This window comes from Elaeis guineensis, chromosome 15, assembly GCF_000442705.2.
Source record: "Elaeis guineensis isolate ETL-2024a chromosome 15, EG11, whole genome shotgun sequence".
NCBI classification, from domain to species: domain Eukaryota; kingdom Viridiplantae; phylum Streptophyta; class Magnoliopsida; order Arecales; family Arecaceae; genus Elaeis; species Elaeis guineensis.
The window spans coordinates 32581130-32597879 of NC_026007.2; the positions used below are offsets into that span (position 1 = coordinate 32581130).

The following is a 16750-nucleotide window of genomic DNA, read 5'->3' on the forward strand; positions in this document are numbered from 1 at the left end:
CGCCGTCCCGCTGCATCTCAACACTTGGGACAGAGGATGTCCCAAAGCATCCCGATCGGGACACTGGGATACTAGCGAAACGCCCTATCCTGACACATAGAATGGTACCCCATCCCAGTATCCCACGGAACATCCCGCTGGGACCTGAATCCTTGATCCCACTGCCATCTCATTTCTCTTAGGAACAGCCACCTTGTGCTCATTCCCTTTAAGTTGTCATCTCATGTTTGTTACGCCACATGGAAAAGAAGCCACCTCATGCTAGAAATTTGTCCACCTAGGCTCATATTCAGTCGGAAGAGTATACGTAAGACTTTCAAAGTCAATCACGATGGGAGAATTGAGTCTATTCAGGAAGAATCGCAGAATCACCGCATGCTTAGAAGCCATCTATAAATAGGAGGGTACTGGCCTCTTTCTACTGTTCTGCAACCCCAGAAATACCAGCAATCTGTAGAAAGAAAAGTTGTTGTTTGAAGCTCTGGAAATCTTCTAGAGCAAGGGTCCTTACATAGTTGATGATCTATATTTTAGCAGACAATTGATGGTTTTATACGGATTCAGAATTTTGTTTTCTACTCTTCACTATCTACAGTACAAACTGTCTTGAATCCTTATTCCAACTAAAGTTAAGGAAGCTTATAGATTCTAACTTCAGCAACATGTTAGGTTCAATAAATATTTTTTTAATGTTATATAGGTATGTTACATGTAAATCACTGAAATTTTCACAATCATCTAATCATTTTCCTAATGTTTTGTGGCTCATATATTTTGAGAAATATGTGTTCTGAATGACTGCATGGCATCCAAATTTATCAAGTGTTAACTCATCAGGACTTAAATTTATGTCAATGTATCAAAGAGATTGTTTTTGACTCTGGTCATTCAAAATATTAATTAATCATTGTCCTGATAAAGTTCCCTTTGTTGTGGATTGAAGTGAAAATTTTTGGTCAATCAGTGATCTCTGACCAGCAAGTATAACAGGTAGATGCAATGAACCTTACTAATGGGTAAAATAGTTGGCATCAGTGAACTGTTGACTAGCAGGAACAATGGTTGGTCTCAGTGAACCCTTAGCTCATGGGCCTATTGATCAGTGAACCCATGACCAACAAGTATAATAGCTGGTAACTGACCATTTGGTAACTGACCATGTGTTTTTAAAGTTGTGTATTCAAGTGTCTTTAAGTATTCTAGTGCATTAAAGTGTTTCTAAACATATCTTGGTGTCCGCAAATGAGTGTTTTTTCAATAATTTTGCACAAAAAGGCATGTGTTTTAATGATACTAGGTGTTTAGAAGCATTCAACTGTATCAAACAAAGCTCTATTAGTAAATGTAGTTATTTGATACCTTTTATAAGATATTACTATCGACTAATTGAGTTTTAATAAGTATAAATTCTTAATGCTTCCATTGTTCTATTTGCCTGGCACTATATTGTTCGTTATATTTGGCCACTTGCTAAGCCATGTGGCTCACCCACCTATTTATCATATTTCAGAGTGAAGGACTTATTGGCTTAGCTCACTAGAAGTTGGAAATATTTTCAGTGTGCATATCCAAGCCTACTTCAGAAAGAGACTTGGTGTCATATTGGGTTTGTGTTACAAGGCAAGATGTGCTACAGACTACTGTTGTATAAGGAGTGGAGAGTATTGTAATATATCTAAAGGATGTAAAAACATGCATATAATGAACAAGTTTGTGTATTACGAGATGATGAAATGACATAGATTTTGGTTTGGCTTCAGGTCATTGAAATTGCTGTTAGACTCAAGACTTGGAAGAACCAGGTTTCATGTTGTGACGTTGTCACATAAAACTCAATAAAATTTCTTGCAACAGAAAATGTGACAACATTGCTTTTGATGATGAGTTTCACTTAAGCATTAAGACGAGCCAGATAATCTGGCCAAGGTCTAGGCTTGATCTGAAATTAAGTGCTTGAAGGTTTGATGTGCTTCAATAATTCAATTACCAATAACAAGATCACAAGGCTGTCTACCGAACCTAGCACATGAGCTGAAAATGCTTGCATGCCTCCGATTTTGAATACTATGGATGGAGACAGATCAAGAGCCACTCCATCTCCATATGCAATAAGCACAACTATGGATGGAAACAGAACAAAAGCCACTCCATTTCCATATGTAATAAGCACATTATTATCTATGGAAGCATTCAAATCTTCAACAGAAACATCAATAGAGTCTTTGCTTGGATTCACCAGTCTCTTGGGACATGCTGCAATATGGCCCAACTCCTTGCACTTAAAACATCGATTAGCAAATGTCCCTTAGCAATCATCTAAACTAATAGAAAGAAGACGGTGTGATAAAGATGATAATGGACGTCGAGCATAATTTTTCTACAATGCGAAGAGCCACATGTTATGCTTTCATGAATAAGCCAAACACAACATGTCATGTTATCTCGCAATAGAAGCTTGATAGAAAGCACAAAGGATTTCTTGAGATTCTACTGTCTCAACCCAGATGTCTGTCATGAAACTTCCTAGTGTAGGAATCAATCAGTTCTTCTTGTTAAGCAAGACATTATAGCCACACATGAAAAGACTGAATATGTTATGCAGGAATGAATCAGGGTCGAAGCAATTGTGTCATCTCCAACCGTGTGGCACCAAATCATATATTAAGTTTACTTTGGCATTGCTACCAAGTTTGAGCTGAACCCATGAGTTTGGTGGAAGCAAATTGAACCTTGCATCCCTTGGTAAATTAATACCAATCAAAAGGCTCGCCTCATGACAGGCAAAGACAGAATTTCTGTTTGGGGAAGCCAGGTGCTAAAGCATTTTAATGTCCATTTCAAATGAATAAGGAATCAAATTTACACACACATACATACATACATATATATATATATATATATATATATATATACTCTCCAAGTCAATTAGCATAACAGAAAAAATAAGTAGATACCCAATTCTGAAACTTTTTAGTTTTTAATAAATAATACAATGAAAAACTATAAGGACTTGCATGAGATTGTGCAGCCATAAGTAGACTCTATACTTTGTAAGTCGACCCAATTCTCTTTCAGGCCATGGTTTCAGACCTGGACCCAACCCATTTTCTAACTAGATCAGGTCAATTTGGGTCTATATCATGAAATTCCATACCGGCCCGAACCGGCCAGTATACCCCGTACCGAATTGGACCAATCGGAAGCCGATCCCATTTGGCCCAATTTTTTGAAAAATGCCCGAAACCATAACGAACCAATTGGTTCGATGCAGTACAAGCCTAAACCACCCCAACGATCTAGATTTTTTACAATTTCATCGAGAAATCAACATATTTCAACCAGATCAAAGTAATCCAATATTTCCTCACTCAATTATTTTTTTCATATTTTTGTGGCCGAAAAACGGCAACAAATAGAAAAATAGGAGGAAATCATGCCAAAATTTTTTATTTTGGTATGATTTCATTATATGTTGTAGATCTTTAGATGATTTACATAATAATGCTAAAATCATTAATTTGTATTAGTTATATTTTTTTAAAATTAAAAATATATTTTTAAAATAAAAAATTATAAAAAAATAAAATTCAGAAGATAATTGTAAAATCAGAATATTGTATGGCTCAAGCTACTTTCACTACAAAATTGATGTCCGATTGTGAGATTTTGATGCATGTGCACATAGTAGCGTAGACATAATTTTGAATAAAATTAAAAAATAAATAGCCTTTAACACATGTTCATAGGCTTAGAAACATATATATAGCATCCATAATATATTTCTATGTGAATCTAAGCTCAAATAAATTTTTAAAATTTTTGGAATTAAAAAATATTTTTTAATTAACTAAATAATAAAAAATATGTAATCAATTTAAAAAAATATGTAAAATTAGTAATACATTTTAACTAATTCAGAAGTATTATTTGAAGCATATAATATTTTTTTCTGAATTTATGAGATTTAAAATTATTTTTTAATACAAAAAAATTAGATATCGATAAAAATTATGAAAAATTAGAAGTATGAAATATATTATTCAGATGTATTTTTGGAGGTTTAAAAAATTTTTAGGATGGCAAAATTTTATTATTTTTACGTATATATTAACTGACATGCTTTGTTAAATTTTACAAAAATGAATCCATCGAGTAAAAAGAAAGATTCAGAGCGTAACATTGGTTGAGATCATGACAAAATACTCTCGATTCAGCATCATTGGAGATACAAATGGTACAATATAGAGTTCAAGAAAGGAAAGGTGACTAGGTTGAAGCAACACTTGGTGGTTATCACGATGTAGCCATGTATCGAAAATGCCCCTAGGAGGTCCGACAGCTAATGAAGAAGCACTTCGCTAATTTCAAAATAGCAAAGAGGACAGAGATGGATCGCAGAGCCGTAGAGCCACCTTCTTATCACTCTAGAGAGTCAGAGGAGGCCTCCACTCCAAATGACGAGGCACAAACTGAGGCTACCATTCAGACGAATTTGGATGATCAGTATCGGCTAGAGGAGATGGCCAGGTATAGAGAATGATTTAGACCGTCATACTATGAATCAGGATCCGACTCTATGACCACTGAGGAAAAGTCTAAGTTCGGAAGAATCTCCTCAGTCAGGGAGACCGTCAATAGAGGCAGACACAGTATTTGATATATCTTGGGGGCATTTGGCAATAGGAGAAAGTCCTCCAGAGAGATTCAAACAGAAGCCACCATCCATGATTTGGATCCATAGACTTTTTCTAGTAAGAATTCAAAGTAGCAAAGAATTGACAGTATGCTGAAGAAAGATAAGAAGGATATGAGGCGAGCTATTGATCATGATTTCATTTCAGTCATATTCCAATAAATGCAACAGGCAACACATACTATCGATCTGTCATTTCAGTCATACAAGCTGGCAGTCCAAGTGTAGATCCTCCAGAACCTAGGAACATCTATGGTGAGCTTCTTGACAATAACAAATAGCTGCAAAGATAGATTTCTTCTTACAAGAATAAATGACCCAAATACGGATTGATGATGATGTATGATGATTGGACCGATCCTACCAGATGGAGCATCATCAACTTCTTGACAAATTATGATGGAAAAATATTTTTTTCACAAATCAATTGATGCTTCAGATAAGATGTACAATACCGCGTACATCCTTGGACTGATGGAGGAAGTGATTGATGCAGTAGGAGAGCAAAATATCGTGCAGATCATCATAGATAATGAACCACAGTATAAGGACACCGAGGAGTTACTGATGGAGCGGCAACCACATATTTACTGAATTCTATGTGCTGCACATTGCATCAACCTCATATTGATGGATTTTTGAAAGCTTCATAAGGTCCAACAGGCAGTGGACTCAATCCAGATTATTACTAAATTTATCTACAATCATACATGGATTCTATTATTGATGCAGACATACACTAGGAAGGAGATCTTGAGATCGGACATTACATAGCTTGCTACAAACTACATCGCACTTAATAGCCTTCTGGAGAAGAAAGCAACCTTCCATTAGATGTTTGTCAGTGCCAAGTGGCAAGAGAGTAGATATGCGAAGACCGACACTAAGAAAAATCATGTGGAGAACTTGGTGACAAATCAGTCATTCTGACAGCGGACCGATAAGATGGTAAAGACTATCAAGCCGTTACACAAGGTGCTTCGGATCGTGGACAGCAAAAGATACCCCCAAATGAGCTTCTTGTATCACATGATGGAGAGGACAAAAAACAGATCAGTGAGATAGATCCGAAACATGCCTAAAAATATATCAACATCATCGAGCGATGGTGGGACTACATGATGGGTAGGGACTTGCATCTAGCAAGCATGAAATCAAGAATTCTCTAAAAAAAATTTTCTTTTGTACTCGTATATGTTAATCATTTGTTAAATTTATCTACAGCTTACTATTTAAATCCGAGATTCCAATACATCATATTTGAGATAAATTTGGATAACGAGCTTAACTACTCTCCATAATGTGATATATAAGATGGTGCCCATCCAAAAATCACATCTATGTGTCTGCAAGATATTAGGTTAACTGAGGTGTGAGTATTTAACTAAATCCAGTATGCAATCAATAACATATTTGTTAACTTAACAAATATATTTTCTATAAATAAAAAAGTTTAGAGAAGGGACAAAAAGCTTTGAAGTCTCGTCGACTATCATAAGCAAAAAAAAGATGAATCTAGATAAATTAGATATCAATAACGACAAAGCTTTATAGACACTACATACCTACTAATGAAATCTGATACGTAATTTTGCTTAATATTTTTATAGCTGAACGGTGGATTCATTTTGGACAGTCCGCAGATAATTTGAAAGGTGTGGCTATCCACATTCTTTTTCAGACAGTCTCCTCTAATGGCTATGAGCGCAATTAATCAACTTTTATCCTCATCTATAGCAAACAGAGAAACCGTCTGCAAAAAAACATCTCAACGATCTTATATACATTTAGTGTAATCTGAGGTTGAGGTTTAAATGCATCTAAAAAGAAGTACAGCTGAAGTATACAGATCCAATGAATTGATGATTATATTGTTGGTGACGAGGATCTGATGATCAGATGGCTTGCAAGCCAGTAGCAAAAACCGGAGCTTGATGAGCCGGGATCCCCTCTACAACTAGTCAGTTTGGTAGCTAGGGAGATTAGGGTGGATCCGAGGTAATGGGTAGATAAAAATATTTCATATAAGATTCTAGCTGTTCAGCCACAGTTTGAGGGGCCACAGGAGAGTAATTCATCATATGACTCTGTGTTCGAGACATCCTCCCAAAGATTTGAGCAAGAACTGTTGAGATGAGGCCGGTCATCAAAAAGAAGGCATCCATCCTCTCAAGCACAACAAAGTCATAAAGAGGCACGAAGGGAGGTCAAGCAACTGCTCAGTAAAAAGACAAATTAAAGACAGTTGCAGCCTTATCGAGAGTGGAGTTAGCTCACTCAAATTCAGAGAGCAAAGAGAGTGATGATGATAGTAGTCATGGATCTGATGAGTAAGGAGAGTGGAGGACAAGAGACCATCGTTCGTGAGATGCAGCTGCAAAGTGGTCTTCGATTCACTGATAAGTCTCAGTTTACACGTGCCACACAAGATAGAGATCATGGTGCACAAGTTAATAGAGCCCACAAGGATACAATTTTATATAGACGATGGACTCCTAAAGATTGTTCAGCACATAATGCAGCTGTAGATGATCTCGTTTGTGTAGTAGGATCCATGGATGTATCAGATTCATCCTCACATTATGGATCCTATTATCCGCAGACAGCTTATGATCCATATGGATATGAATATAGTGTGTTCGAGGTATCATCTTTCAGTGGCTACTATCATATACAACCTGGAGCATGTTACAGATTGGATTTCATTGTCGGTACATTTGGATGGACCCCTCCACAGCCATACCATCAATCTGAGGGTACCTCTTAAAGCCAGAGCTTCAGTAAGAGACCTAAGATGTCTTACAATCCAGAGAGGATGCCCTTTGGAATAAGCATTCAGAACTACAATGCTGCTTGGTTAGAAGAATGAGTTGATTTTCTCATGAGTATGGGGATGATCCAGATATCTACGAGCATCATAGATACTTAACAAGATATTAGATCAGTAGAGATCTTAAGGTGAGTACATTATTCTTTATAGTTTGTACTTTAAATACATTTAATGCATTGTTTTAATTTTATTTTATGTTATTTCAGAGTGATAGAACCATTATATAACATAAATGAATATTAATTTGGATCTAAAATAATTCAAAATTTTAAAAAAAATTTGATTGAATTCAAAAGAAACTAAAAAAAATGAAAAAAAAATTGGTATGCCAGTATGAAAGTAGCATGCCAAACCGTACCAACACTTGATACGATACCATACCATACCAGTCAGGAACCGATATAGGCACCAATACCTGTTCCAAAACCTAAATCAATGCATAAGCAAAACCTAAATCAATGCATTTTGCACTAAGTTGAAATGTCTCTATGTTCAGGTCCATTAGCAAGATAAATGAAAAGTAAACTGTTCATTCTTGTGTTTATAAGGAAAACTAGGAGTTACATGCAAAACATGTAGAGAGAGATAAAAGAGGGTCATAGTGCAGATTGCTACCACTAATGTCATTGACAAGGATGTAGTTCAACCTATATTAAGCCTACAACCTACAAATAACAAGCCCTATATACCTCAACATGGCAGCAGGGGACATCAAAATCATGAGTTTCGGAGTTGAATTGAACTGGGTCCATTACCCGAAGTGGTAGTGGGTATACCAGTAGTTTCTCCTGATGCAAATACAGGGAAGAAAATCTTTCAAAAAATTTACATTGAAACGCTGAGGAAGAAAGTTTAGAAGGGAGTTTCTGAAGCATGTGCAATACCCTATATAAAACTTTCCAGTGACTACAGTTTAATCCATCGTGGACCCAATTAGTACATGGGTAAGGTCACGTCTAAGTCATCTAGGAAAAGAACATGATCCACATTAGTACATGGGTAAGGTCACATCTAAGTCATCTAGGAAAAGAATATGATCCACACCAAACCCAAAGTCTCGAAAGGAGTCATCTTTTTAGACTCATACCCACCCAAAAGTCCAAAGAACTGGGTTAGACTGGGCCCCATCAGATCGGGACCAAGATGGATCAAGGGTTGACCCTACCCATTTGCAGCCCTAGGTATGGACCCCAAAAGCAGTATCTCCACTACATCCACCTTCACGTGACTCACCTACGTACCTACACATATACCTATATCTTCAACTTATTTATTTTCTCTCACACATTCTATCACAATAAATAACTCAAATGGATCATATTAAATGATGAACGAATCATGTTCCCATCTATTGAAAGTATGGTCTTCCAATTATTTATTTAGATTTTAGGTATTTTGACATCCACCAGCTATGTATTCTTTATAGACAAATCACTAAATATTTCTTTTCCTTGACAATTCTAACTCATCCTCATCTATCAAAAATGATATCTTGCATATAGGTGCATGCCGATGTACAATAAGCAATTTTATCAGAAATTGTCAACATCAAGCACTTGCGCTCTCACCTGAATAAGTTTATACTTGCAAAAAGATGCACAAATTATATTCACCAGCCCAATGTCTTGCACAAAGTTTTAGGAAAATTAAGTAATAAGGTGGAAAAAAGACTACTTACATACACGAAAACTCAATTAACATCACTAACATATCTAGCAAGAATCGTATTAGCAGAAAATGTATACCTGTTCTGTAATGCAAGCCATGGCTTCAATAACGAGAGCCACGACATCTGAACGACGAATGGCTCGGAATGCTCGATTCACTGATAAGGCCTCAGTTGTGCTACCAGAAGAAGCTACAGCTGCCCTTCGTCGAATGCCAGCAGTGTCAATAAGCATGTACTTCTACAAAATAATGTTAAATTTTTAATCAAATATCACATCATAGAATACTAGAATTCGAAACTATAGAAAAGAAATTTATTCAACACACAAGATTCTGAAAAACTGTTTTCAATCAGTATGGCAGCCACTACTATATAATGGCGCTTGATGATTATGTTGGACAAATCAGTTTAATGCAAAGGGGGGAAGGGGAATAAACACTTTAAAAAACTTTAACTTCCTTGTTAAATATAAAGTAGGCAACTTTGAATGAAACACCACTGATGCTGGTTCCAAGCTCAGATGGAAAGGTGGAGGTCTGACATTTGGTTGACAGCCAGTTGTATGAAGCATTTCAAACTACCAAATGGATCCAAATTCGATATTCATGAATGCTAGGGCACCATCAGTATTAATAATATCAAAGGCAGCCCTAGATAGGAATGTTTGGTGAAGAAAGATTTATGAAGTTGAACCCAAATAGTTGGGACAAGGCTAGATTTTTATTGTTATAGCATGGAACTTCGAACTAGGGTTGGGACCTGAATCCTAGGTGGGAAGAATTACATAAAGATGCATAGATGGTGGTGCAATTTCGATTCATTCCATGCAATTCTATCATAGTCTCAGTCCATAAACATCATCAAGATTATAAATGTTACCAAAGAATATATAATTTAAGCAAAAACAACTGATTGGCATATGTTAACATAAACCTGCCCATCAGGTCCAGTAAATTCAGTATCAATAGCATCACGAGTTGTCCCACTGATTGGGCTGACAATGGTTCTGTCTTCTCCAACCAAGGCATTCAAAATGCTACTTTTCCCCACATTTGGTCTCCCTACTATAGCAATAGAAGGAACATAATTTTCTTCTACCTCACTGCTGTCCAAGGCCTGCACCAATAATATCCATCTAAACATATCAAATTTCATAAAGTAACAGTACAATACACCAGGAGGAGGAAAAGTTCCGAGCATGCTACATGGCTTGACCAAGAAATTCATACTAAAAATGCACCAGGCTAAAAAATTTGAAATGAACAAGGAAATATGAGCATTAAGAAATCACTCTAGTTTTTATTGTCTCATATTTACAAAGCCATGATAAAACTATTGATAAAAATAGTAGGGTACCTCAAGATCAACCTTTCGCATATTTCATCTTTAGTTCAAACAAAGAAAATGGACTCTGTCAAGTCTTACAAGGCTTTGGACATGAGCAATTTCTTTAAGCTTTCCCCAAGCTTTTCTCAAGAGTTAGCATGTTTATATGTATACATGCATCATTTTGCTAATTAGCTCAACCATGATCATTTCATTAATGCCCGCACAAAGATGGAGAACAATTCCTGTCTCTTTTTTTTATTTATCTATTTACCAATATATTTATTTATTTATTTCACAAAAGAAACTTGAAGAAACAAACAAATCAAACATACTATGAAGATTTCGTTTGCTTATATTGGATTACTGTACCTCAATATTTTTCAGTTCTGAACAGACAAGATCAAGAAGCTCTCCAGTTCCAGTGCCCGAAAGAGCAGATATTGGCATGGGAGAAAACCTGTCAAACAAATCAAAAAAGATAACAATATGACATAACTTCTGGAGATAAAAACCAAATCTGTCTCTTATTAAATCCTTGCAAAATAAATAGCGGCCTGTTTTGTCCATTCAGATTTATAAGCATATCATGAAATAGTTTGTTTGTGTCATGTGCGGGCATTAGTCACCATCAATTGCACAGACTAATCTATTGAACCCAGATTTAATAAAAAGGTAAATGAAGTGGATGCATTTAACAAGTGGTTATGAAATCTCCATCCAAAACCCTAGACCCAAGCTCTAGCAGGCTAGCTGGACAATGAAGAAAGCTCACAAAAAATATATATGTGTTATAAGTCCAACTAAGAATTATGAGCTCAGTACAGATTTTACATATTATGCTGTCTCATGAGAGTGTTTTTAATTATTAAGAAGTATTTATACAACATGTTCACAGTTCATCACATATGCCTTGCCCTGTTAAAGTTTAGATGAAAACTGTGCAAAACTGATCATGTAAATGAAGTATTTAAAATACAGAATGATTGACATCATACCGAATCAGCCATCTGGTTAACTGCATCTAATTATTGCCTACTATGTAACTAATGTCATTATTGAGCAAAAAATTAGAAACTATCTATTAATGAGCAACAAAGATTCAATACTTTTTAATCTACAACACAAGTGCAACTGAGTTACATTGATTCACACTAAGACCAGAACTTGGGGTCAAGTTGGGGGGAAGCATCAAATTTTCACCAAGATTAGCTAGCAAACAACTTGGCTACAATTTTTTTCTTTTTTGGGTACAAAACTCGGTTACAAGTTGGTAGCATTGATTTCAACATGGTTCAGGCAGCTAAACCTAATGCAACCTGAGATCGATATTCAATGGCATATTGCAATGCTCAATCAAGGCCAACCCAGCTTTCAAGCCAATTTGTTAAAGGCAACAGAGAACCAGTACTAACCTAAGAGAGCCCAGATTAATATATGACAGATTTGTGTATGAATGATTATTTAGAATGTATAACTACATGTTGCAATTTGTATGTACATCTTAACATGTGATGGTATATAGAATAATACTTGTTAGAAACACACTTGTATTTTTAAACTAATGTGCTCAACTGAAACCGAGACAATCTCAACCCAACTTGATAAAGAACAAACGTTGACCAAAGCCATCCTAAACCCAACATAAATTGAGACACAACAATGTATCATGTGTAATGATATAGCATATACAATTGTGCATCATAACTAGTTCATACATTTTACTATGTAGTAGTATTTTACTATGTAGTAGTATATGTTTAATAAGTCATTAGAAACACACTGCTATATTTTGATCATAATGGTTCTGCTTTCCTAGTAGATAGAGTCATTTCTCACTAGAATACCTAAGAAGAACATAATTCTCAATCCGATCTGCCAACCTAACATGAAAGATCTTCAAATTAGACAATATGGATCAAGGCAGGTTTACCTCAAGCAGATCAAGTTCTTAGTTCAATGTGTCACAATGACACCAATTTTTAAGAAATCATGTACAAACCTATTGTACTGGAGTTGAACATGATATGGCACAGATGACCTCGGTATTTTTGAAACCGAACGTCCTACACTCCTGCTCAAGGTTTTTGATACTGGTACCAGTGGCCGTTCCGACCGGCCGGCAGTACGGTCCGGTACGGTTCCATACCAGATCGGACCGACGCTAACCGAAACAAGGAAAGGAAGGAAACCGAGAGGAAAAGAGAGAAAGAGAAAGAAATAGAGAGAGGGGGAGGAAGAAAGAAAAGGAGGGAGGGGAAGGAGTCGGAGGGCCCGTTGGATGGCCTCTGGCTGGCCGTCGGGCGGCGTAGTCAACGCGCGGCGCCGCAAGCGTGAAACAGGGGTGACGCCTCTGTTTTACCAATTTTTTTAAAAAACAAAAACTTAAGTGAAGCCGATAAATTTTTTAAAAACTTAAGTGAAGCCGGCAAACCATTTGTCGGTTTCACTATTTCATAGGTTTTTTTTTTTTAAATTCAAAAAATGAAGCCCGCAATCCAATTGCCGGCTTCACTGATTTTAATTTTTTTTAAAAAATCTTTTAAATAGTGAAGCCGGCAAATGGTTTGCCGGCTTCACTGTTAATTCCTGTTTTTAAAAAAAGGCCACACGTGAACAAGGGCGACAGCCCCTGTTCTACGACTGCGACGCCATCCGCATCGCTTCCACCGTCCGATGGCCACGACGGCCACCCAGAGTCCTCCGACGGTCTCTCCACCATCCCGTCCTTCCATTTCCGGTGGTCTCCCCCCTCTCTCTCACTCTTTCTTGCTCGTTGCAGTAGCCCCATCTGACGAACCGAGCCGCGACGGCTTCCGCCACCCTCCGACGACTGCAGAGGGCCATCGGTGGCTTCCGACAGCATCCTCCTCTCTCTCTCTCTGCCTCTATTTTCCTCTCTTTCTTCCCCGGCACCGGCATATGCCATTTTCTCCGTTGGAACCGTCTTGGTTCCCTGTCGGTCCGATTCGGTATGCCCCAAACCGCACGATTCGGGATGGTTCTGAGAACCCTGCTCCTGCTTATGTTGGCACATATTGTTTCCATATTTGTACCAGAGTTTTGGAATGTACTGTCAAATGTCACTTTGGTGCAAATGTTAACAGTTTCGACACCCACCTATTCCATGTACATACTAGGATTGATAATGTTTGAAGCATCATAACTTCTTTTGAGAGAGAGAGAGAGAGAGAGACTAGGCGCAGGTCGATTGGATGTAGCTCCAAATCCGAACAGATTCTCCATGCAAAAAATAAAAAGTTAACAGCCACTTTTTCATCCATTTGGGTTTGAAAAATATTCAAAAAAAACAGATCGTTAGTGCAGATGGAACGAAAACCCACATGCCATTAATGCAGATGGGACGGAAGTCCATCTATTTGTGTTTATTCTAAAGCATTATTGTTAATCAGTTTATGTTTATTTTGGAGCGTTTCTGTTTATTCGAGATCATTTATATTTATTCTAAAAAGGTTTGTGTTTATTCTAAAGGGGTTTCTCTTTATTCTATCCGAAGTTTTTGTTTATCATTCATTGTTGTTGATTATTAAGGGGGAGACACAAAGTGACCTATCCCATCAATAATAGCCCCAGCCACCAGTAATGTGGATGAGACACATCACTTTATGTTTTCTACTTAATAAACAACAACAATAGAGGATAAACACAAACTTCGGATGGAAATATACAAACCCATTCAGAATAAACACAAATCTTTCTAGAATAAACATGAATGAGTCTAGAATAAGTAGAAACAGAATAAATGGAAGTACTCCAGAACAAATACAAATTCTATAATACAAACATTCTATAGGATAAATAAAAACATTTTAGAATAAATACAAACTCGACCCCCAACTCTTGGCATGTATGGACTTCCATGCTATCCACATTAATGGCGCGTGGACTTTGTCCTATCTACATTAATAGCAATTTTTTATTTTTTTTCAAATTCAAATGGATGGAAAAGTGGCCATTAACTTTTCAATTTATTGCATGGAGATCCATGCGAATTAGGCAACGCAAAACCTAACCATATTTAGAGCCAAATCCGGTTGACTTGAGACTAGTCTCTCTCTCTCTCTCTCTCTATATATATATATATATAGATTTTTTTCATACATACCCTCCCAAGTGTTAGAATTTGCGTGAATACCCTCCCAAAATTGATATTTGCATGTACACCCTTATAAAACATTTATTTTATATGTTTATCCTTTTTTATTTTTTTTGCATATGTACCCATGCCATATAATGCCGTTAAGAAATTAGTGGTTTAAAATTGAAATGACTAAAATACCTTTAGTAGGCAGACATACAAAAAAAAATATTTATAAAAGTATACATGTAAATAGTAACTTTGCAAGGGTATTCATGCAATTTAACATATTTAAGAGAATATATATGCAAAAAAACTTTAATTCTATTTTTATCTATTTCAATTTATTTTAATACTCAGACTCGTCTAGTGCTTGTTCATCAATATTTTCATAGAATATTGCTCAAAAAAAGATTGATTCAACAATTAAATAACAAAAAAAATTATTATTGGGAAGAGGAGAAGTTCAACTGCTCGGATAAATTTCCAGTGAGACCGTTAACCTATAATCCACTCTTAACGTAAAAAGATAATTTCATAATTTTAATTAATTTTTATTTAATATATAATTTTGACCAATGGCATCAGCTGAACTACTATGTCAAAGATATTCATGTAAAAATAATATTTTGTGAGGATATGCATGCAAATATCAATTTTGGAAGGGTATTCATGCAAATCCAATATTTAAGAGGGTATTCACATAAAAAATCTAAGAATTTTTTTGCATGTATACCCTCCAAAATATATAAAATTATATGAATACCCGCAAAAGTGCTATTTGCATGTATACCCTTATAAATGTTTCTTTTTGCATGTATGCCCATTAAGGGTATTTCGATCATTTCAATTTTAACGACCGCTAATTTCGTAATGGTGTTAGATGGTATAGATACATGTGCAGAAAAAAAGAGAAATAGAAAGGTATATACACAAAATAAGTATTTTATGAGGGTATATATGCAAATATCAATTTTGGAAGAATATTCATACAAATTCTAATGTTTAGGAGGGTATGTATGCAAATTACCCTTATTTATATTTAGCATAGTAATGTTAATAATATCAAAGGTAGCCTTAAATGTGAAAATTGACGAAGCCAATCCCAGCACAACTGGATGGTTACAGACATTGTTATTTATTTATTTATTTGCATTGGAGGCATGTCAAGCTTACTGGAGGGTGGAACTAATACCTCCAGACAAAGATTTGAAAACTGATGGGTTAGTATGGTATCATCGATGCTATGTCATTCTAACAAGAAACCGGCAGTGGTATTAGTGGGGGGATGCCAAAACCATCCATACTAGGACATATTGCCTATAGCAATCTATGTCATTGCATATTGACAATACCATACCAAGTATATCCGTTGGTACCAACGGTTCTTCATTCATTTTGATGCAGTCAATTTTGATGCATAATGTCGACTCTAGTACCACACCATTTTCATGGAAGAATGGTTGTGTGATTAGATATCAATATTTAAAACCTTGTCTCAGGATGCATGGATATTTGATGGCAATGGTAAAGAGCATAATAACATTTGTAAGGTTGGGTTGGCCTAGGTTTTGTCATAATTTATTGGCGGCTTTGATGTGGGTTGTGGGTTTACAGGGCTGGCCAATAACATAATCCAACTCACCCAGCTTGCTTTCCAACTGTAACAGAGTGCGTACACGGTTACTGTGCATACACATATAGGGAGTGTACTCACCAATATGGACATAATCTTAAAAGCCATGTGGCTCCTAACAGAAGGAATGTGCAATCATTTAAACCTTTCCATTTATACAACAGATCTAACAGAGCAAAGTCTCTTTGAAAGTACACAGACTTTTGCCCAAGCATTGAAGTTTATCTGAAACCCATCTTAAGAACAAGAAGCTAAATGTTTATAGATTTTGCCATTGTCACAAATATATCATGATGATAACAAAGACTATGCAAAAGTAAAGTATAAATCTCACCCCAAGGACCAAAATTCTGAAGCTTGCATCAGCCCCTTGCGTGGAGACTCGCATTTGTTTACAGCAAGTATAATACATTTATTTGAGTACTTCTTGCGTAGCCAGTCCGTGATTTCGACATCAGCTGCCATCAGACCAGCCTGTGAAAATAGTGCTTCAGCAT

The 16750-nt window shown here is 36.3% G+C and overlaps 1 protein-coding gene across 6 annotated transcripts in view; it reads right to left on the bottom strand.

The window, feature by feature from the left end:
• Positions 1–16750, bottom strand: part of LOC105034405 (uncharacterized) — an 85919-nt gene that overhangs the window by 44157 nt on the left and 25012 nt on the right. For all 6 annotated transcript variants that reach the window (XM_010909550.3, XM_010909551.2, XM_073249226.1 and 3 more), the window contains 4 exons: positions 16588–16727; positions 10891–10978; positions 10126–10308; positions 9269–9430 (listed from right to left, as the gene is read on the bottom strand). In XM_010909550.3, the coding sequence (XP_010907852.1) occupies positions 9269–9430; positions 10126–10308; positions 10891–10978; positions 16588–16727 (573 nt within the window). The remainder of the gene's footprint in view (positions 1–9268; positions 9431–10125; positions 10309–10890; positions 10979–16587; positions 16728–16750) is intronic.